The sequence below is a fragment of the Spinacia oleracea genome, chromosome 1, assembly GCF_020520425.1.
Source record: "Spinacia oleracea cultivar Varoflay chromosome 1, BTI_SOV_V1, whole genome shotgun sequence".
In the NCBI taxonomy this organism is placed as follows: domain Eukaryota; kingdom Viridiplantae; phylum Streptophyta; class Magnoliopsida; order Caryophyllales; family Amaranthaceae; genus Spinacia; species Spinacia oleracea.
In genome coordinates this window covers 91,421,252-91,442,979 of record NC_079487.1, presented here as the reverse complement: position 1 = coordinate 91,442,979, position 21,728 = coordinate 91,421,252, and the positions used below count along the sequence as shown (strand labels likewise).

Here is a 21,728-nt window from a genome sequence, read left to right as displayed (position 1 = left end):
TATAATAATATTTCCTTTCATTGTTTGAAATTTTTTAAATAAACATGAAGTCCCACATTGTAACTTCAGTGAAGTTAAGAGTGAAACCAAGTTATATAAGAATATGTAGGGTGAATTTTTCTCTTAAACAAACATGGAGTCCCACATCGAAATTTTAGCCAATGCTAAGAGGGAAACCAAGTTATAAAAACATACGAAATATGTAGGATGACTTAAACAAAACATGGAGTCCCACATTGAAAACATAGCAATGCTAAGAGAGAAACCAAATTATAAAAGCATATGGTGGGTAGCTTTAGTTTTTGACTTGAGCCTAAGCCCAACTTTTTCAAACTAAGTTTCGAGCCCGGACTCAAGCCCAGCTTGGACTCAAGCCGAGTCCAAATATTGGAGGCTTGTCGTGCTTGACATCCACTAGTTTCGAGCTGAGCCGTGCCTTAGCATGTTCGATGTTGGTTTGGCTTGTTAACATCCCTACCATACAGTAATATATCCTATTGGAAATATATGTTCAGTTACTCGTTTGATTAACAACCGTTCAAACAAAATCTAATAATTTTATTATAACACGTAAAAGAAACAAAATCTAATAATTTTATTATAACACGTAAAAGAAATTTGTAAACTGTAATCTTTTAATTCCAATCATCATAATTTTATTTTTTTCCTTGATTTTTAATTTAGTTGATTTTATTAATATAATTATCTCGCATTAGGAATTAAGACATAAATATTCATTCCAAGTGCAGCAACACAATAAAGAGCTTGCAAGTTGGTGACAAAACTCGTAATTAGGACTTCATAATACGGAGTAATTGGCTGATGAATTCGTTTAATTCATTTGATATCTTAGCATTTCGGCTCTGTTTGGTATGGCGGAAAACATTTCAAGTTAAAACTTATTTTCGAGGCGGGTTATAAACGGTTTGAATTAAACGGGTAGTAAACGGGTTACGGGTTGTAAACGGTTCGGGTTGAAACAGTTCGGGTTGTAAACGGTTCGGGTTGAAACAGTTCGGGTTGTAAACGGTTCGGGTTGATACAGTTCGGGTTGTGAACGGGTTTTTCCCGGGTCGAAACGGTTCGGGTTGAAATAAATCGGGTCATTAACGGTTTTCGGGTCCATTCGGTTCGGGTAGGAACGGTTCGGGTTGACGCGTGGCGGTTTGTTATCGGGTATCGGGTCTTAATCGGGTTAATGTTTTCGAGACGGTTCGGGTTCAGGTTAAATATTATCGGTTCGGTTTAGTTTCGGGTTCCAATTAACGGGTTATTAACGGTTCGGGTTCTTAACGATACGGATTAACCCAGCGGGTTCAACGGTTCGGGTTGAGAATTGACAGCCCTAATCCCTTTCCTTCCTCTTTCAGTATTATTGTAGATCGAGTTATCGATCCCACCAAAAAGTAAATTCTTAAAATGGCAGAAGCTGTATTATTCAACATTGCCCAACAGCTATTGAACAACATGAGTTCAGCAGCCATTGAAGAGGTTGCATCTGCTTGGGGCTACAAAACCCAGCTTGTGAAACTCAAGAATACAATAAACACCATCAGAGACGTGCTCTTAGATGCTGAACAAAAACAACCCAACAGCCATGCTATTCGAGGTTGGTTGCAGAGGCTTCGCGTCGCGGTGTATGATGCAGATGACCTGTTCGACGAAATTACCAGCTTAACTACCCAAAAAGATGTATGTCTCTTCTTCTCTAAAATCAACCAGCTTCATTTTGGTAGTACAATAGCTAGGAAAATTAAACACATTAGGGAAAATTTAGATGATATTGCAAAAGATGGTATGACTTTCGGGTTTAGGTTGCGTGTTGACGAGGAAGGAGCAATGGGTAGGAAAAAACGTGAGCAGAGTTATTCTTATGTACGGGAGGAGGATATTGTAGGAAGGGATAGTGATAAAGTTGCTATCTTGGGTATGTTGTTGAGTTGTAATGTTGAAGAGGTTGTTTCAGTTATTCCTGTAGTTGGGATTGGAGGACTTGGGAAGACTACTCTGGCTCAGTTGGTGTATAATTATGAGAAAGTCGAAGATCATTTCGAGCTTCGATTGTGGGTTTGTGTATCTGATGTTTTTGACATTAAAGTTATTGTGGAGAAGATTTTAGCTTCTACTACTTATGTGAAGCCTGGTGATTTAGATATGGAGCAACTGCAAAGGCAGCTTAGGAATTGCATTGGTGGGAAGAGGTATTTTCTTGTTCTGGATGATGTGTGGAATGAGGATCGCGAAGAATGGCTTAAGTTGAGAGCTTTATTGTTTTGTGGTGGACCGGGAAGTAAGATTTTGGTGACCACGCGATCCAGGCAGGTGGCTAGCATCATGGCGACAGGGTCATGTTATGATTTAAGGCATCTTTCAGAAGCTGAATCTTGGTTTCTTTTTGGTAAAATGGCATTTGAACCCGGTCAAGAGAGTAAAGATCCAAAGTTGGTCGAAGTAGGGAAGCAAATTGTAAGGAAGTGTGCCAATGTTCCACTTGCTATAAGAACTGTTGGGGGGCTTCTATATGCCAGAGATCAGAAAAGGTGGTTAGCTTTCAAGGATAATGAATTAGCAAAAATAACAGAAACTGAAAATAGCATCATGCCTATTTTAAAGCTTAGTTATGATCATCTTCAATCATCACTTAAGCATTGCTTTGCTTATTGTGCTTTGTTCCCCAAGGACTATGAATTACAGAAGGAGAGACTGATTAGTCTCTGGATTGCTGGAGGTTTTGTTGTACCGTCGTGTGAAAGACAGAGTCTGGAAGATGCTGGCGAGGAGTGTTTCATGGATTTGATACAAAGATGCTTTTTTCAAGATTTAACAAAAGATACACTAGGAAATATCAAGAGTTGCAGAATTCATGACTTGATGCATGATTTAGCCCTTCTAGAGGCGGGCAGAGAGAGCATAATCTTCACCTCTGATACAAGTAATTTGAATCAAAATACTCATCATTTATCTTCAGGGTTTAATTTGACATCATCATGGGAAATTCCAAGTTGTTTGCTAGAATTGAACCGTTTACGTACTTTTCTTTTGCCAGAGCAAGCAAAATTTGGGACAAGAATTAGGAAGTCAGTGTCTGATCAATTAGTTTCAAACTTTAGACGCTTGCGAGTGTTGGATCTACATGGGCTAGGGATTGAAAATCTGTCAAACTCTATAGGGGGTCTCATTCATTTAAGGTACCTAGATATATCCTTCAAGTCACACATCAAAACACTTCCAAATTCTATTAGTAAGTTGCAAAACTTGCAGGTATTAAGACTTTCAAAGTGCTATAGGCTGAGGAAGTTGCCCACAGATATCAAAAGGTTGATTAATCTTAGGTGCCTTGAGGTTGATGATTGTGATGCATTGGCTCACATGCCAACTGGAATGGGGAGATTGACTGCACTCCGTAAGCTTAATCAGTTTGTAGTTGGCAGTCCCACTGCTGCTTTTCATCTTGAACGATGTGCTCAGCTAAGGGATTTGAGTTCTCTCAACAATATTTCAGGAGATTTGCAGATTCTGCTTCAGGGAAAATGGAAAGCTGCTCTTTCAGAGGCCAAGGATGCAAAGTTGTATAAAAAGTTGCATATTACAAAGTTGGTATTAGATTTTTTTGAAGCAAACCGCATCTACCATGAACCATTGCTTGAAGGCCTCCAACCAAGTCCAAATGTTAAAATTCTTGCTATCACATATTATGCAGGTCAGAGTTTTCCAAGTTGGGCTAGATTGGATAAGCTTAATTCCTTCCTACCAAGTCTCGTGGAAATTAACATAAGCAATTGTAATAGAAGCCAGTGTCTCCCGTTTTTCAGCCAACTTCTCTGTCTCAAACGTTTACATATTACCTATGCACACAGTGTAGAGTACATGGAGAATACAGGGTTGTCTCTATCTGCATCACCCGTGCTGTTTTTCCCATCCCTTGAAGAATTAACACTTGATAGGATGGGTAATTTAAGGGGATGGTGGAAGCAAGCTGAAGGAATTCATGATTATGTTGATGTGACAGCAGCATCATATAATCATCAAGATAATCAAGTGTTGCCATGTTTCCCTCGACTTTGTAAGCTACACCTACAAAACTGTGCTAAGTTGAGAGAGATGCCTCTTTTTCCTCACGTTGAAGAACTGAAGTTGGTGAATGTTGATGAGAACTTGTCATTAAGGAAAGCAGTTGAGACTTTTACTACAGTGCCCTTGTCGTTGTTATCCTCGAGACTGAAAACTCTGGAGATAGACAACGTAGATCATTTCATATCTCTACCAAAGGAGCATCTTCAGAACCTCTCGTGTTTGGGGCTGTGGCAGTGTTCTAAGCTCGTGGATCTGTCCGGACTTGGAGAAGGATTGAGGAATCTACCTTCACTTAGAATTCTTACATTCTTTCACTGTGATCAGTTAACATCTCTATGTGGAGGTTTACAACATCTCACATCTCTTCAGGAATTGCTAATTCGAAAATGCAAGGAGCTGAACATGCTAGATGAAGAGGAAAAGGATGGCATGCCATGGAAAGCTCTAAAGGCCCTTCGTTGTCTGAGACTTCGATACATCCCAAAGATGGTTTCTCTTCCGTTTGGCCTTCAACATGTCACATCTCTTCGGTTCCTAGAGATTGTCGGTTGTGATGGTTTAACAACCCTCCCAGGTTGGATTAGCAGTTTCTCGTTGCTTCAATGGTTGAGCATCAGAGAATGTTCCAAATTAATGGAGTTGCCAGAAGGTTTCATACATCTTAGCAAGTTAAAGGAACTTGAGATTACTGCATGTCCAAGATTGACCAGAAGGTGCCGAAGGCCCCGTGGTGAGGATTGGCTCAAGATACAACACATTCCCTCTATTATAGTCCGGGAGAGTCACTGGGATAATGCTTAATTCACAAAATCGAATATCTCAATTCTCAATAATTAAGGTAAAGACTGTAAACTCTATACTAGATTAGCCCCGTGTTGCAAACTAGGTTTTCTTGAATTAGATAATACCCTTTGTGTATTTTTATTACATACTACAGTATGTTACTTCGCATGAGAAAAGTTAATTGAGCATACACGTAAGATAAAACTACATGGCGTCTGGATCCTCTGGAGTTGGGGTAAAACTCTACAAAATAGAGTTGAGAAGATCTTGTTGGCAGATGCTCAAGAAACAATTGTCTCCAAGTTAATTTAGTCCCTAGAGGATTAAGAATTATGTTTGGGAGTTTTATAAATATTGACATACATACATACATACATGTCCAAACGTTTCAGGTTCTTTTATGATTAAACAGATGCTCATGGTATACCAAGTCTTAGCAGTCAAAGCATCAGCAGAAACAAAACCAAACCCAGAAAAAATAAAGGCCTCACCGAAGCTTAATCAGGGTGATTAGCAGTCATAGCAGCAGCAGGTTCAGCGGCTAATTCATCAAGCTGACAAGTAGTAACACCCTTATAAACACAAGCACAAACCTTCTGGGAGACAAGAACAGGATCACAGTGATCAGTACTCTGACCATAACTCAATTTCTTCAACCTTGCAGTAATCTTATCGACATGAACGTTCTCCTGTCGCCCATCTCTGTTCACTACATACATATTTTTTTCTGTAGCCTATGTAGGATTTGAACCTACATCTTTGTGCGTTGTCACACAATGCTCTCCCATATTGAGCTAATAGGCTAGATTAAGAAATCGGTGGTTGCAACTCTTGCAAGCCTTGCTCTCCCATATTGAGCTAATAGGCTAGATTAAGAAATCGATAGTTGCAACTCTTGCAAGCCAAAGAGTTTGAAGCATACCCAGGCAAGTAATTTAGCTAATAAGGCAATTTGAGTTTGAAGCATATTCAGTAGCTAATAAGGAAATTTGAGTGGCATATGAGGTATGATAAAACATCACATATACATTTAAATACTACTGTATCTCATTCAACCAACCAATTGTAAATGCCTTCGTATTACTCAATCTAGCCCACTTAAATCTACAAAAAAACAAATATTGTTTTGGAAGTAATCCATGGAGTAACTGATGTAATAGCTTCAAATAGATCATTCATAACACCAACAAAAACAAAAGCCCTCAATCAATTGCATAAATAATCAAGTTAATGTTTCAGAAATTTTCGAAAAATAGAACTAACTTAATTGGAAAAATAAATTTGATCAGATTAATCTATTCGTAATCCATGGAGTAACTGATGTAATAGCTTCAAATAGATCATTCAAAACAACAACAAAAACAAAAGCCCTCAATCAATTGCATAAATAATCAAGGTAATACACCAGAAATTTTCGAAAAATAGAAAAAAAAATTGATGAAATTAATATATTGGTAACCTGGGATTTAGGTAGACACCGCTTTACCGGAATATGCCTGAACGAAATGGGTTTCCGACGAGGTGACCCGACGAGGATGAAACACCATGGCAGAGTATTTGTAGTTTTCTGGGATTATTTGAGAGTAGGCGTGAATCTTGAGAGATGAGGGAGCAGTACACGCATCTTCTTTTGTGAATTGGTTTCTTTTCTTTTTTTTTTTCTTTTTTTTTAATTATTTAAGTTAGTGGGGCAAATCTCAGCCATTAAGTAAAATAGAAGGTCAAGATCTTCTCAACTCTATTTTGTAGAGTTTTACCCCAACTCCAGAGGATCCAGGCATAAAAATGAGCACCAATCTAATGTAACTATATGAATTTATATATCTGAAAGTCTAAAACATAAAATAAATATTGTAATTTAAATAAAATAAAAACAACCTAAACAGGCAACATGATACTGAGAATTCTCGACACATAGTTAGGTTGTAATTTAATAAATGATATATCAATTCATCACCATACATTATAAATCTCTGTGCACTCTTCATCGTTCAAATCTAAGAGAACTTTCCAAGCTAGTGACTGTGACTCTCCCTGTTGGCCTGAGATTTACCAGGACCCTGAAAACTGTATGCATTTCAGGATGTAATAATTTGAGTATTTTATCTGAGTTCACTTGGCTCCAACATCTTAGGCTTGAGGGTTGTCTATCAATGACAAATTGACAATGCTGCCTGAAGAGCTAAAAGGTCTCCATTCAATTCTCCAGTGAAATAATGTCAATGTAGAGAAGATGGTGTAGACTGGCACAAGATAAAAACATGCAGGAGTCTTGGCATTATGCATTAATGTCTGAAACAGAATTACCACAGGTATCTCGTCGTCTTTGATTTTTTCAGAAACCCAGAAATCAGGGAGAATATGTTGTTGTCAATTCAGAAGATCCTACCATTCATGTAGATGTTACTGTCAGAACTCAGAAGACAGTTGATCTATTAAATACTTAAATGTGATGGGTGAGCCTCACATCTTTTTCACAGTTTCCAAACTCAAGTTTCAGGGACAACGCAGTTCCTTTCAAATGTATGTTTCAATCCTTTGGCCAGGCTTCAAATTGCTCCAAAATTTCAAGCATTTCCTTGCATAATCTACAAACTTGGTGCTGATTTATGTGCACTTACAAAGATTTCTCAGCTATACGTAGTACATAATTTCCATCCCTTTGTATTTTTTCCTGCACATTGTCTTGGCAGGGATCCTTTCAATTGGTGAATCATCAATCATATGTGTAGTATTATTTGTGTTTAAGGCATGCTTTAGCTTTATTAATATTGGGCTTTTTTTTTAGAACATACCACTGTATATACATCAGCTTCTGAATTCTGACTGTAATTTAAGCAATTTAGTCTGCAGTAAGTTATTCTTTAAGAGTATTTAATACGGAGTATTTATTCTGCCCACAATGAAGAGTACAAGGAGAATACAGGGATGTCATTAACTGCATCACCCTTGCTGTTTTCCCACCCTCGAAGAATCAACACTTGATGGCATGATAAATTTAAGTGGATGGTGGAAGTAAGCTGAAGGAATGCATGAATATGTTGATGCTACAGCAGCATTTTATCAACAAGATTTTGCCATAACATGTTTATTGTAAATTAAGCGGAGCTTATTTCTCAAGAAAACATTGCTAAAGAACTTGAAAAAATAAAAATATGAATACGCATATGATTAAGCTCTTAGGAAGGGTAAAAATTAATAAGTGATGAACTAAGAATTACTTTTTAACAGCCAACCTGGACTATGAAATAAAAATGCTGCCACAGTCAAACCTCCGTAAGAGGTTTTAGATCTCTGGGAAATATATATATTTACTTCATTATATACTTGGTATTTGTTTGAACCGTAAACAACTACAAATCAGTAGTACTGGTACACGTTAATGTATAAAATGGGAAGAATTGAGAAAGATCCACTTGAAGAAAACTTGAAACCATTTAACTAGAATCGAAAATGTCAATTGTCGAGATTGAGACAACAAGCTCAGCAGGTCTAGGCTGTCTAGCCCATCCACAATTTCATTACTCTATCCCTTCCACCAGATGCCACCTTCTCACCATCTGGACTCCAATCCACCGCAAAAACCTGTGTATATTATTTAAGCAGGGGAGTGTGTTTTCATGAATCAAAGCCTATTTCTTCAAAAGGGTCAAACACAAACTTTAAAGGAAAAGGGGGTCCAACCTCGTCCGCATGGCCTGGGAGATCTTGTTTCAGCTTCTGCGTTCTGATATCCCATATCTATATGACAAATTAAAAAAATTGAGGATGAAACCAAATTTGATCATATTGAATGCGACCAATTTTGATCATAAGTCACATTGGGTCATCCTTCCTGTTTTCGGGTTATGATGGTGTCGAAATTCATTTGAAAATTACTTGGTGATATTGCCAAATATAAAATGAAGAGAAAATCACTTTCTATTATGGCTCATAAAGCCAGAGGAGGGTCAAGTGGGCAAGAATTTCATCTCTTCTTGTTCAAGTCGTGAGAAAATCATAATAGTTTTAACTAACCTTTAGCGTGGAGTCCTTGCTACCACTCAACAGAAGCCTACTATCTGCAGACCAACTGCAATTGAACGTAAAATATCAGGTCAACCCAACTTTTATACTTCATACTGTAATAGTGTCCATTATAGTTTGAAACTTTGAATAATAAAGGAAAAAACTAAATTCAAACCTTATCTGATAAACAGGCCCAACATGACCCCGAAAAGCAGCAACAAATTTTCCCGTAACACCATTCCATAACTTAACTGATTTATCAAAGGAAGCACTTGCCACCCATTGCCCATCAGGAGAAAAGTAAACATGATTCACAGCCTGAGTCAAACAACAAATGGGAGTCTCAGATGGCAATCACTAGTATTTCCAGCCAAAAAAGGGTATTAAGTTATCGCCAACAAAGGAATGTGGGAAAGGAGGTGCAACATTGAAAAACAAAACACAAGTAAACACAGCTTGAGTGGAAACACAAAATGAGGGGAATCTTATATGGCAATCATTATAAGTTTTTCCACCCAACAAAGGACACAATTAGATTATTTCATTATATAGCCAACAAAGGAATATGGGAAAGGATACGCAAATGAAAAACCCCAGACGAGGGGACCCAGCTTGATTGAGAATACTGAAATGGCCAAACAACATAAACTTTCTAGACAACGAAAAGAAACAAAAATTGTCACCTGTTGATGACCTGTCATCCGAGCTTTAGGGTGCTTGCTTACAGAAGGTTCCCATAGAAACATGGTGAAATCATCAGAACCTGAAACCAGTCTCTCTGGGGCATCGCCTCTCATTTTGTTGTATCTAGCCAAAGCAACCTTTGCATACAACAAACAGGGACTGATAAATCATCTGGAAACCAATTTAACTGAATAACAACAAATGAAAAGAATGTCACAGCTGCACATTTAAGAAATATCAGAGAACATAACACAGGATACAGTAAGTCTTCTTTCAAACTCGATATGACAACTCTAACCAAAGGCAACTTTCTAAACTTTCCATTGAACAGAACAGTATTTGATACAATGTGAGCTAAATACTTAAATCCAAAGAAACTTATATCTAGGTAAAAGACATTCCCACTTTTGGAAAAATAACCACAAGCATGTATAGCAGTATACAATGAAGCGCAGCTGTAGAGTGTAGATAATTAACTTCTGAAGGATCAAGCATAGAAAATTGAAAATTTGAAACCTACATTACCTCCTTCATTTCCTCTGGAGTAGAACACTGCTTGCCTGTGTGATCAAAAGCCCCGGTCCGCAGGACATACTCCGTACTAAGTGCCAGAGAATTGACCCAATGACCATGGCCCTAACATAAAACATTATAGTAAATTTAGTGATGGGGTGAAGAATTTAGGTACAAGTACAGAGAAGATAGCTATACATCAATCAAACTGGTGGAAAATAAGAACTTATGACCAAGGACTCACATGCCAGTAAAGAGAAGATAGCTATAAATGGTAAATGATTTGGATGCCAACTCCGGAAGATGGAGGAGCATGTTGCCATTAATCAAAACAATCAAACTCTAAAATAAACATACACATGCTGAATTTGCTAAACTTAGGTGATTAACAAGAGCAATGAGAATAAATTAAATGTCAGTAATATCTATCATTAGCATCGCTAAATTCTGCAAGAAATACAAGTTAAGAGCAAGCATAAGAAACAAAATCATGAAAGAATAAGCAAGAAATCAGAAGTCATAACTCAACAAGTGCTTCATACAGAAACCAATGTACAGAATAATAAGCAAGAAATACGACACATTTAAACCATCAGCATAGCATATTAGTATGGAAGTACAAGAAAATGCAGTTCATAGTTAAGTGATGTAATACACAATAAAATAACTAATTCCAACAAAAATCAGAGAAGTCGAGGTTCAAATCCTCCACATTTGAAGAGAAAATCAAGAAAAAAAGGTAATAATTTGGCAGAAAATAATTGCAACCAAAAAATAACAATAAAAAAAAGAATTGCATCCAAGACACTGCAGGGTTCACGACTTGAAACATTCCTGGTAAAGTCGTCTAACATACCTTCAATTCGCGAATTAACTTCCCTTGTTTAGTTTCCCAAACTTTTATTGTACAATCCTGAGAGCTGTTCCAGGTAAAAAGCACATTATATGAGCAACCAACAGATTATGTCTAGCACCACTATTACTAAAGTAATCAACAGACTATTCAAAACTACAAAGGAAAACAAGAGATAGTAACAATCTTACACTTTAAGTACTTACCCAGTATAGATGAAACCATCCCCACCCCATTTTACACATGTTACAGCCAGTGTATGCCCACTCAGGCACATTACACACTTACTAAGCGTTACATCCCATATGCGTGCATCACCATCTTTGCTAGCGCTTACAAACCGGCGACATGGAGCTTGAAGGTGGACTGGTTCCCAAGATATACCAGTAATCCACTTTTTGTGTCCCTGACATGAGGTTCAAGAAAATCATTAGTGAAGAGTCTTGAAGACAACTCACGATTTTCAGAATTTTACCACCCCCCCCCCCCCCCCCCCCCCGTGGAGGAATAGTATCGTAGGTTAGAGGATCTTTTCATTTTCTAACAAGCAGGGAACTGAGCTTGCGAGTTCTCAGACAATAGTCCAGGACAAGGCAGACAATTACATGACTAGAGTATCCAACCAGTCGGACAAAATGCTATGCTATGAGTCTATAACATTACCACTTACATAAGTAACTTTGTAAGCAAACTTGAGATGAAACTCAAGCAAACTATTGTGAATAACATGCACAAAAGAAATAATGATAGCATGGCTCCTATTTCAGGGAACTTAACTGGCACATCTGCATGCCAATTGGAGAGAGAACAACCACATGCCACCAGTATTTTTCTACTTTTCGGAGGAGAGATGATTTCAAAACTCCTTCCTATTTTTAGAAACAACTCAATAATTTTCTAAGAGGTGCTAATGTCTTTTCTATATGTCTAGCACCCCAGAAAAACTGTGAAACAACGTGAGTGAGTTCAGTAAATGAAAAATAATGACCAGCGTAGATATTATGAAAAAGTGTCAAATATAGCCATCTAATGAGGAATTTGTTCTGAGTAGATAAAATAAACCAATGGAAGTTTTCCATAGCCAATAATCATAGGTCACGATCAAGAAGTATTTACGAATGTTATTCCTCTCCTCAGACTTATAGGTTAGAAGCTTCCAATTGTCAACATTCAATCCTAAACCATATACTAGAAAGAAACAAAGCTAAAGGAAACCATGAGAGCACATAATTTGGAACAGAGACAAAAATACCCTTTGTTCTGCTTAAAGCTCATAATTTGTCAATCACGAGTTGACTATATAGCTCAACGTGGCATTAGACCTCTCTTCATATAAGTTCAACAAAATGTCCTAGGTCAGCAGCTTAAATCTGTGATATGACATAATTTTTGCACAAAATATTTACCGTAAGTGGGCTGCCTGATGGCTTTCCTGTTTGAGGATTCCAACACTGGAGCTCTCCTGCCTTGCTTCCACTGGCTAGATACTTACCATCAGGGGACCATGCTATGCAAAGTACCCAATTCTTGTGTCCTAAACAAGAAAGAAACAAAGTAGCTTAAGAGAACCTGGTAAAGATATAAGAAAATAGGAGTATCAGACAAATGAAAGACACGAGCACACAGCATCATTAAGATACAGAAGCTCCCAATTGACTGAGCAGTACTTCATTAGCGCATTTACAAAATTTTCTCCCCGTAACTTCAACAATAAAATCTTACTACTCATATATCCTACATCCTACCCCTATGCAAACATCCCCATAGAATGAACAAACAGCTGATACCCCAGATAAATAACCCAAACGTCTCTGACACTTGACAAATACGGAAGATCAGAGGAAATAAGGAGATACACCCCCAAAATATTATTGTGAATGGATTAGAAAAGATATCAATGACATGCGGTTAGCAAAACAGAAGGGAGCAAAAAAAATGAAGTCTCTAATGCAGCTCTCAGGTCACTATATCTTCCACATGATTACATGTATTCCTAAAAGCTCCACATAATCTAAGAACCTGACCTGTACAAGTAAACATTGGTGTTTGGGTAGCTATGTCCCAAAGTCTAACAGTAGTGTCGCCAGATCCACTGGCCAACTGTTGGCCATCAGGACTAAATGAGACTGAAAGCACAGATTCAGTATGACCTGCAGCACAAGATAAGAATAGCAAATTATGAACAAATGATAATCAATGGCTTTGACCAACTACAACTGATGGCTAGAAGATGATACAGTAAGCCAGCGTAATCAGCACACAGTTATTTATTTAAGGCAAACATCAAAATTGGCTTAACCTTTGATTTGTTTCCCCCTCTGTCATTTTTACTGCTAGAATTCACAATGGTTCAGGATAGATTTATTATCCAAATGGATAGAGTAACTTAGTGGAATTCTGGAGCCAAATTATTGAGTTACTTGTCAAAAATAAACATCTCAATTGATGAGGGCTAATAGAAGACACTTCGTTGATAAAGATAACAATATACATATAAGTTTCTTTTCTGAACTATCAAAACCTTTTGCTTATGGATATTTTGCAACAGGTCTATTTCTAAGAATGTAAGTTTCCTCGTCACAGAGGCTTGTGGTTCTCTTTTTCCTACTAAATGAAACAAGTTTTAGCTCATTGTTTGAACACATATTCACTAACTACAAAAATCAGTGTAAGTAAGAACACGTATGTTCTAGTAATTGAATAGGTACAGGTGTGTAATTCACTACTTGCATAAACTAGACCACTGGGAGGCAAGGAATCCCAGACCATTTATATATTTCAGCATGATTTGGTAACGTTAAATATACGAGGTCTGGATAATTTATAATTCAGACTTCGACAATGCAGTAAGTATATATTTTCAATTTTCACACAATGTAATCATAAATATGGATAATTATTGAGAAAAGAGTTTAAATGTTAAAGTATTAAAATACTCTAGTAATAAAAATCCAAAATCAAACCAGAATATAATGATTAAAAAAAAAATCAAACAGTTACCAGCTATTGTAGCAGAACAGCGGTTTACAGGCCGGATGCGGAAAATTGCTTGTGGTTGATAAACTATTTGAACAACCTTCTCCACAGAAACTGTGTATACACCATAATCAATAGCCTTGTGAAGAAGTCAAAACATACCATGGAAAGCAACGCACTATTATACATTTAGTAAAACAAACCTTTATTTTTCTGTAAATAATTCCCCAGTTCAACGACAAGCTCATTATCTGATATATAGAAAGCATAAGGTAGCCTTTCTTCCTGAAATAACAAAAGAACAAGGTCATCGTCTCCACTGATGTCTGATAGACAGTCCCCCTATCTGGAAAACACTTTTGAAGTCTTATATTTTATTTTATTTTATTTTAGACAATTCCCATTGATACACGGCATATACCCAACAGAGAGAAGCAATTACTGATTACTAATAATATATAGTCCCTATAAGAGATAGAGAGGCACCAGCACTTAATGTTTAGCAAGTTATGAACTTAGACAGAGAGTTGCCAACCTTATATCCACCAAAACTTCTGTATGAAAGCTCTGAACTTGAACATCAGTAGTTCAATACAAATAAACCCCGCAGGAGTAGACCAACATAAGATTGTGGAGCTTCTTGGTATCTAGAATTCGAATGCGGCAACACCCGGAATGTGCCCATCTCCAACTCTCCAAGTGAAGGGCAAAGCATTTTGTGTGCTTATCATCCACAATAGGGTCATAAGGCAATACTACTTACTATATTCCACCTATCTGGAACCTAATTTCAGTAATCAGCTATATTTGAGACATGAAATCATGCAACTCCAATTCACACAAATCTCCCAACCAGAAACAAAATTAGCCACAATTACTCAAACAAAATAAAATTTCATCATCTTCTGCAGCCAGAATTAATTCAGCTAGTCACACAAAACCCATGATTGCCAATTCAATAAAATTAAGGAATCATATAATTATGTCATTAACTTAACAAAATTAAGCAGAAATGATATAATTCTAAAACTTAACAGGATTGATAATTTCTTAATAAAAATAAACGAAGTAGTAAAAGAAGAAAATATTACATTGCTGAGAAGGGTATTGACGATTTGTTGAAGTTCTTTAGGACCAGCGTTTTGAGGAAGATACATGGCAGTTCCAAGAGGATTACCTTCTGGATCGGCCAATTGGCACATCACACTGTTTCCATTTTCCATCTCTTTGTCACCTTCCACTTCCATTTTTACAAAACGCTATTTTTTTGCAGAGTTTGAGGTTTGGTTACTTTCAATCTTTGCAAGGTTTGGGGTTTTATTAGGGTTTATGATGGAACCTGGCAAAAATGGAGGGGTGGGTTTTTTCCGGTGATTAATAATACTTCCTCAGTTCCTACAATATCGCACCATAATTGACTTTTACTCATCTAACCATTAGTTTGACTCTTGCTATATCATCGCGTGCAAGTAAAAATTATAAAAAAATTAATATTCAGATAATATATATCGATACTAATCTAACATGACCTCACATGACTAAAATTTTCTTACGTACAAATCACAACAAATGGCCAAAGTCGTAGTGAGAATAGTGTAAAAAATAAATGGTGCGATATTTCCGGAACGGAGGAAGTAATTTTTTTTAAGGGTACTAAATGCAGGTAGTGTTTTTTTAGGGAAATATAGTTAAGCTATCTTGTTTGATGTCATCGTAGATAAGGTGTATTCGGGTAGGCTCGCACGTGTTACTCTTGACCGCCTTAACCACATTAATAGCATCAATCTCCACACATATTCGATTGCACCCAAGCCTCCTAGCTATCTGAAGGCCATACCTAACAACTAGTGCTTCTGCAATCTCAGGAGTAGTATTGTGAGTTTTCTTTACCGCAACTACTACCAACGCACCAGCCTTGTCGCGAATTACAACACCTAAACCAGTCTTACATTGCTCGACAACATTGGCGTCTGTATTCAATTTTACATATCCTTGTGGCGGGCAAGTCCATGAATTACTTGCTTGTGTCCTCACACCATCAGTCCCAAAAGATATAGACATAGGTCGATGGACCTTGCTAGAGTATGCATTATACTCCTCCACCATACGAACAAAGCCAGCAGCTAACATGACAAAATGAGGTCGTTCATTCTCAAAAAATAATAGATTTCTACACCTCCATGAAGCCCACATTAATGCTGCCATTTTGCCCACAATTATTGAATTGCATTTACGAGTTATCCACAAGCACATATCAACAAAGGAAGAGGTAGGAGCACCCACCAAAGCATTAGCTAAATTACTATGAAGCCAAATTTCCTTTGCCGCCTCACACTCAAATAAAGAGTGGACAATAGTCTCTGATGGAGCATAACATATAGGATACGTAGCATATGTCGCAATGTGACGATATACAAGACGATCCCTCACAGACAAATTTCCTTTGCAAACATTGTTAGGTTATGATACATATGAATAAACATAAATCATGCGGAAAAACCATAAAGCCATGAAACATATTATTTACACATAATCATTTAGCATAATTCAGATGCATACACTTTGTAGCGTGCCCTCCCTAGCTGCGCCCGAACCGAACAAGAACAAGTCTTTAGGACTCCAAGTGTCGTCCCTCCGTAGATAGTCCACAGCATGTCCGGATCCGCCTTAAGATTGACCAACTAGAATCGCCTTTAAGGTACTATATATTTTCGGCTAATAGGGCAAGAATATGGCTGATTTTTCTACTTAAAAATCTTAACTTTTTATTGTTTGAATACTTGAAATTGTGTCTCATAAATTGTGACCCTAGGCACCTATTTATGGAGTTATGGAAAAGGACTTGGAATCCTATTAGGATACTAATTTATTTAATTATAGTCCTACTAGGACTCTAATTAAATAAACTAAATATTTTAGGATTAGATTTAATCATATGACGAATCCCGGTAGCCTTAGGATTCGAGTAACACACTTCGAGTGATACGCTAGCACCGCACGCAGGCCTTACAGCCCACGCACAGCGCCAACCCACTCGTCGCAGCCCATGTCGCAGCTCCGCGCGCGCCAAGGCCATTGCTGGGCCTGGCGTGGCTTGGCAGCGTGTGTTTGGGCGCTTGGCTTGCTGGGCGTAGGCCTGGCTTCGTGTTGGGCCTTCGTCTAGAAAGTCTCGTCCGATGCTAATTCGTACGACGCGCTTCCGATTAAATTCCCGGTTCCGGAATTCATTTCCGATACGAACAATATTTAATATTTTCGATTCCGGAATTAATTTCCGTTTCGAACAAATATTTAATATTTCCGTTTCCGGAATCATTTTTCGATTCCGATAATATTTCCGATTCTGACAATATTTCCGTTTCCGGTAATATTTCCGATTCCGGCAATATTTCCATTTCCGATAATATTTTTCGATACGTACCATATTTCCGTTTCCGGCAACATCTACGACTTGGATAATATTTATATTTCCGATACGATCCATATTTCCATTTCCGGCAATATCATCGTTTCCGGAGTATTCATTTCTTGCCTTTGACGATCTCAGCTCCCACTGAAACCAAGATCCGTCGATTCCGAATATCATAGATGGAGTATTTAATTCCATTAAATACTTGATCCGTTTACGTACTATTTGTGTGACCCTACGGGTTCAGTCAAGAGTAAGATGTGGATTAATATCATTAATTCCACTTGAACTGAAGCGGCCTCTAGCTAGGCATTCAGCTCACTTGATTTCACTGAATTATTAACTTGTTAATTAATACTGAACCGCATTTATTAGACTTAACATTAAATGCATACTTGGACCAAGGGCATTAGTTTCACTAAAATACATTTCCAATTCCCAATTTCTTGCTTAAATATGTACTTAGATTTCATAAGCTAGCTTTCCTTTCAAGCATTTATTTGGGTCCACAAATCCTATGACATTCCATGTACATAGTTTATTCCAACATTTGATTGAGGAATACGTTTTGTCATCCAATTGCCATATGTACCAATATGCAATTATTGCTTGATGTATAGACTTGAGCATTACGATTATTCATGAGGTTTCAACACAATCCACACCGTGAATTTGCTTGTAACCTTTATAAACTAATCTAGCTTTGTGTGTGAACACAATTTCATGTTTGATGGTTTTTATCCTTAAAACAAATTTGCAACCAATAGGTGTTAATCATTCTTGCAAATCAACAAAATTTCAATTTTGTCATCAGAACATTGAGTATGTTTTTATGGCCTTTAACCAATTAAACATTAAGTCTATATATGGCCTCTAACCATTTTAGGAAATCTGGGTTTCGTCATAGCTTTCTTACAAGTCACAAACTCATTAATCTACATGATAATAGTTTGACTGCAAGCTGTAGGTTTCTTCACTATCTAATAGAAGAATCGCATAGCTTCAGTGACCTGAACTCCATGTTTCTTCACTATCTAATAGAAGAATCTCATAGTTTCAGTGCCTTGAATTCTATGCCTACTTGAGTATAGAACATCAAAAAATAGAATATCAATAGCCACTTGAAAGTCCTTTAAATATTCTGTTCTCCTTGAAGCACTTGTAAAGTCTTCTAAGAGATGTCTATTCTTTAAAAGCCACTTCTAAAGTCCTTAAAGAATACGTGTTCGGATTTTCTAAAGAACTTCGAAAAGCCTCCGGAATGTCCGTTTATGTTTGTTGTTCGCCTCGAAGACTTTCGAGGTCTATTTTCTCCCACTTGTCATTTTGGAAACGGATCCCAAAAGGACATCATTTCGAGCAAACAAACATTATGTTCTCAAAAATTCGTGGTAGAAATAATACCCTTGTGTCTCATTTGAATAAATCACAATGAAACATATATCTATACTTGGGCCTTAGTTTGTTGAATAACAAACACTAAGCTCCCACTGAGTTTAGCAACTCTTTAGATATATAATTATGAAAAGATATTATGAAATTACTTTTCAATAGCTTTGACGAATTTGGTTTAGTTTGGTGGTAGTTGAGCATTTTGTTTTAGAAATTATAGGAAAAGTCTTTATGATTCATCATTGATTGAATCAAGGTATTTGACTTCGATCATTCCAACGTAGATATTTCATATCTTATGGAGCTCGATTGTGAAATTACAACGCACAATCATTGATGATCATATTTGGTCTTAAAGTAATCATCGTCATGATCTAACCCAGATATTTATGATTTCTTGCCAAGTGGAATTTATACTTCTGAATCTTTGAACTAGCCAAACAGATTCAAATTTATATCACTCAAATCCAGGTGAAATAATAAAGTCATAAAATCTTTCTTTAGCTTTGAACTCTATTGTCTAGGCGTTCTAACAATAGTTCATATCTTTTGTTACTTTCAACAAGTAAGACTAGCTTGTCTTGAATTGATCTAGAAATCAATCAACTTTCAAAAGTCCATCGAAATAGAGCTTATGAATGTTAACTTGTTGATATGGTCTAAGCAACAATGCCAAAGATTAGTGGAACTCAAATCAAGGGGTTGATTTGAATCTAGTAAAGTTTTTATTGTTAAAGAGTTGTTTGTTTTTAATCAAGCATATTGACTCAAACCGTAAATGAACATTTCATTCAAATAAACAAACAAACAAGCATTGTTTGGTTCTTCTGAATGCGAGTCTTTTTGTGTTTGAAGCAGAAATTTAGGTATGCTGATTATGGAACAAAATAGCCATTAAGTTCCAGCCTTTGAAAGGACTTAAAACAAAATAGATGACCCTACAACTAATGTAGCATTTCCATGCTTCATTTCCTACTTGTAGGTCATTAGTGTATCCTAGCTTCCATTGTTTGAGTTATTACCGAAGTAAGAATCTCAAGCGGTATATGATACCAAGGAAGTTTGATTGCTAGGTCACTTCTCTTTAAACATAAACTTATAGGTAGAAACGAAATCGTAAAATTTCTTTCATTTGTTCCTTGTTTTCCTATTTCTTGTACCCTTTCTTATAGTCTTAAGAATTGACTTCTCTAGTGTTGACTTTTATACTTTGTTTAGACATGTCCAATGTCACTTCAACAAAGTTCTTACCATTTACGTTGAATATTCTGTTTCAACTAGATGATCTTACCAGAAGCTTCTAAAGTTCTCTAAGCAACGATCTATTCGAATGTCTAGGGACTAGACTCATTCTAGAATTAAATGGAAAAAGATTTTAGGTTGTTAACCATTGGTAAAGCTGAGCGTTTAAACTCAATGCTTTATGATCTCAAAACTACATTGTATTTTGAATTCACAAGCACCAATCGGTTTGCCATTCGACTTTGACACTCGAAAACAACCATAAAAGTCGCTAAAAGAAACGTACATTTTAAATTGCTCACTTTCTCTCATTTCCGTGAATCGTTCTTGGATTCACTACCAATCGAGGAAATTTACTGTTACCTTTCTAAAAGGATTTACTGCAGTGCAAGATATTTAATTATAAACAATAATTTAAACATACATTGAAGCATGCAAAGTCTAAACATTTATCATGAATAATCACTTGAAATTAAAGCAATCATGCAATTCAAACAAGTTATTAGCATTTTATTCGAATTTATTGTTCCGGCAGGTGTGAATAAAATGATTCCAAGATCCTTAAATCATTGAAGAATTAAGCACATTATGTATTTTGACTCAATTCTACAATATTTTAGGTAAGCAAAAGCCTTTTGCTAATAGTCTAGAAACTACTCTTGGTTGATAGGTACGTCTAAGAACTTATTAGGTAAACCTATCGATTTTGCCACGACATAAAAGGACTCCTTACTTATATCGTTGAGTTTCACCAAAACTAACATGTACTCACAATTATTTGTTTACCTTACCCCTTTAGGATCAATAAGTAACACCTCGCTGAGCGTAAAACTATTACTAGATTGATGTAAAGGTTATCCAAGTAAGTGTTATTTTGGCATGGCACCTTTTAACTCAATTTTTAAGTTTGGAACTTAAGGCTCTTACTATGTTGGTTAGATTTTAAGTGAACTAAAATCCTTAATCATGCAACATAATCAAGCCATAATCTCATGCATAATTAAGACATATTTAAAGCAATAAATAACTTAAAGCATGCATAAGATAAATGTGATCTAGTATGGCCCGACTTCATCTTGAAGCTTCAACTTCAAAGTCCGTCTTGAAAATGGATTGGAAACTCCGTCTTGAATTTCACCATGGGAGGCGCCATTTTCTTCAAATAGGATCAGCTATAATTAAAATAATTACAACTATTTGATGGTACGCAGACCATATTTGAATTGAAAAACAAACTTTGGTGCATTAGACCAATTACTTTCAAATTAATGGTACGCGGACCATATTTTCTATCCTATTTGGGCCATACTAGTCACTTCATAACCTGCAAAACAGAACGTATACAATATATACCATTCACCCATTCATTATCATGAATGGCCCATATAGCTGGTTAGTAAAACACATTGTATGCATCACATAAATATTTGCAGCAATTAATCAAGGGCACCAATAATCTACTAATTATTCAGTCCTTATTAATTCTAATCAAGTTGTTTAACCTTAAAGGATTTGTAGACCTAATCAAGAGTTTATGACTAAAGGCTCCCACTTAAACCAATAACTTTATATGCTTTACTAATTTTAAACATAAAAATGTATTTCTAGTCTAACCGGAAACATACAAGTTTAATTAAAATTTAAAGCTCATATAAAATTATAATCGAATCCATTTATTTAATTTATTTTTCAGTTGAATTAAATGAATTTAAATTAATTCAAGGTTTAATTTTAGTAAAATAATTAGTATAAATTAAAATTTATAATAATTATAATATTCAAAATTAAAATCCG

The 21,728-nt window shown here is 36.5% G+C and overlaps 2 protein-coding genes across 4 annotated transcripts; one reads left to right on the top strand and one right to left on the bottom strand.

Moving 5' to 3' along the window:
* Window positions 1–1,354: 1,354 nt before the first annotated feature.
* On the top strand, window positions 1,355–8,026 carry LOC110776331 (putative disease resistance protein RGA3). 3 transcript variants are annotated; one of them, XM_056836136.1, is made up of 2 exons: window positions 1,355–4,912; window positions 6,992–8,026. In XM_056836136.1, the coding sequence occupies exon 1, from the start codon at window positions 1,420–1,422 to the stop codon at window positions 4,873–4,875; it is 3,456 nt and encodes a 1,151-aa protein (XP_056692114.1). In that variant the 5' UTR covers window positions 1,355–1,419; the 3' UTR covers window positions 4,876–4,912; window positions 6,992–8,026. The 3 variants fall into 3 exon arrangements, with proteins under 3 accessions (XP_056692114.1, XP_056692123.1, XP_056692119.1); XM_056836145.1 differs by lacking the exon at window positions 6,992–8,026 and having other exon boundaries at window positions 1,355–2,932; window positions 3,047–6,211; XM_056836141.1 differs by lacking the exon at window positions 6,992–8,026 and having other exon boundaries at window positions 1,355–3,188; window positions 3,270–6,211.
* A 124-nt stretch (window positions 8,027–8,150) lies between these two features.
* On the bottom strand, window positions 8,151–15,253 carry LOC110776329 (notchless protein homolog). The gene is made up of 13 exons (XM_021980880.2): window positions 14,983–15,253; window positions 14,095–14,176; window positions 13,916–14,005; window positions 12,940–13,065; window positions 12,322–12,449; window positions 11,122–11,321; window positions 10,919–10,982; window positions 10,075–10,185; window positions 9,549–9,686; window positions 9,041–9,183; window positions 8,875–8,929; window positions 8,542–8,598; window positions 8,151–8,442 (listed from the first exon to the last, which is right to left on the bottom strand). The coding sequence occupies exons 1-13, from the start codon at window positions 15,136–15,138 to the stop codon at window positions 8,359–8,361; spliced, it is 1,434 nt and encodes a 477-aa protein (XP_021836572.1). The 5' UTR covers window positions 15,139–15,253; the 3' UTR covers window positions 8,151–8,358.
* Window positions 15,254–21,728: the final 6,475 nt, after the last annotated feature.

Excerpts from the sequence above, each read along its gene's own strand:
- LOC110776331 (XM_056836136.1), top strand. The coding sequence starts at position 1,420 with ATGGCAGAAGCTGTATTATTCAACATTGCCCAACAGCTATTGAACAAC.
- LOC110776329 (XM_021980880.2), bottom strand. The coding sequence starts at position 15,138 with ATGGAAGTGGAAGGTGACAAAGAGATGGAAAATGGAAACAGTGTGATG. Across the intron at positions 9,184-9,548 it reads GGATGACAGGTCATCAACAG|GCTGTGAATCATGTTTACTT; the intron begins GTGACAATTTTT and ends TGTTTGACTCAG. Across the intron at positions 8,599-8,874 it reads GCAAGGACTCCACGCTAAAG|ATATGGGATATCAGAACGCA; the intron begins GTTAGTTAAAAC and ends TTTGTCATATAG.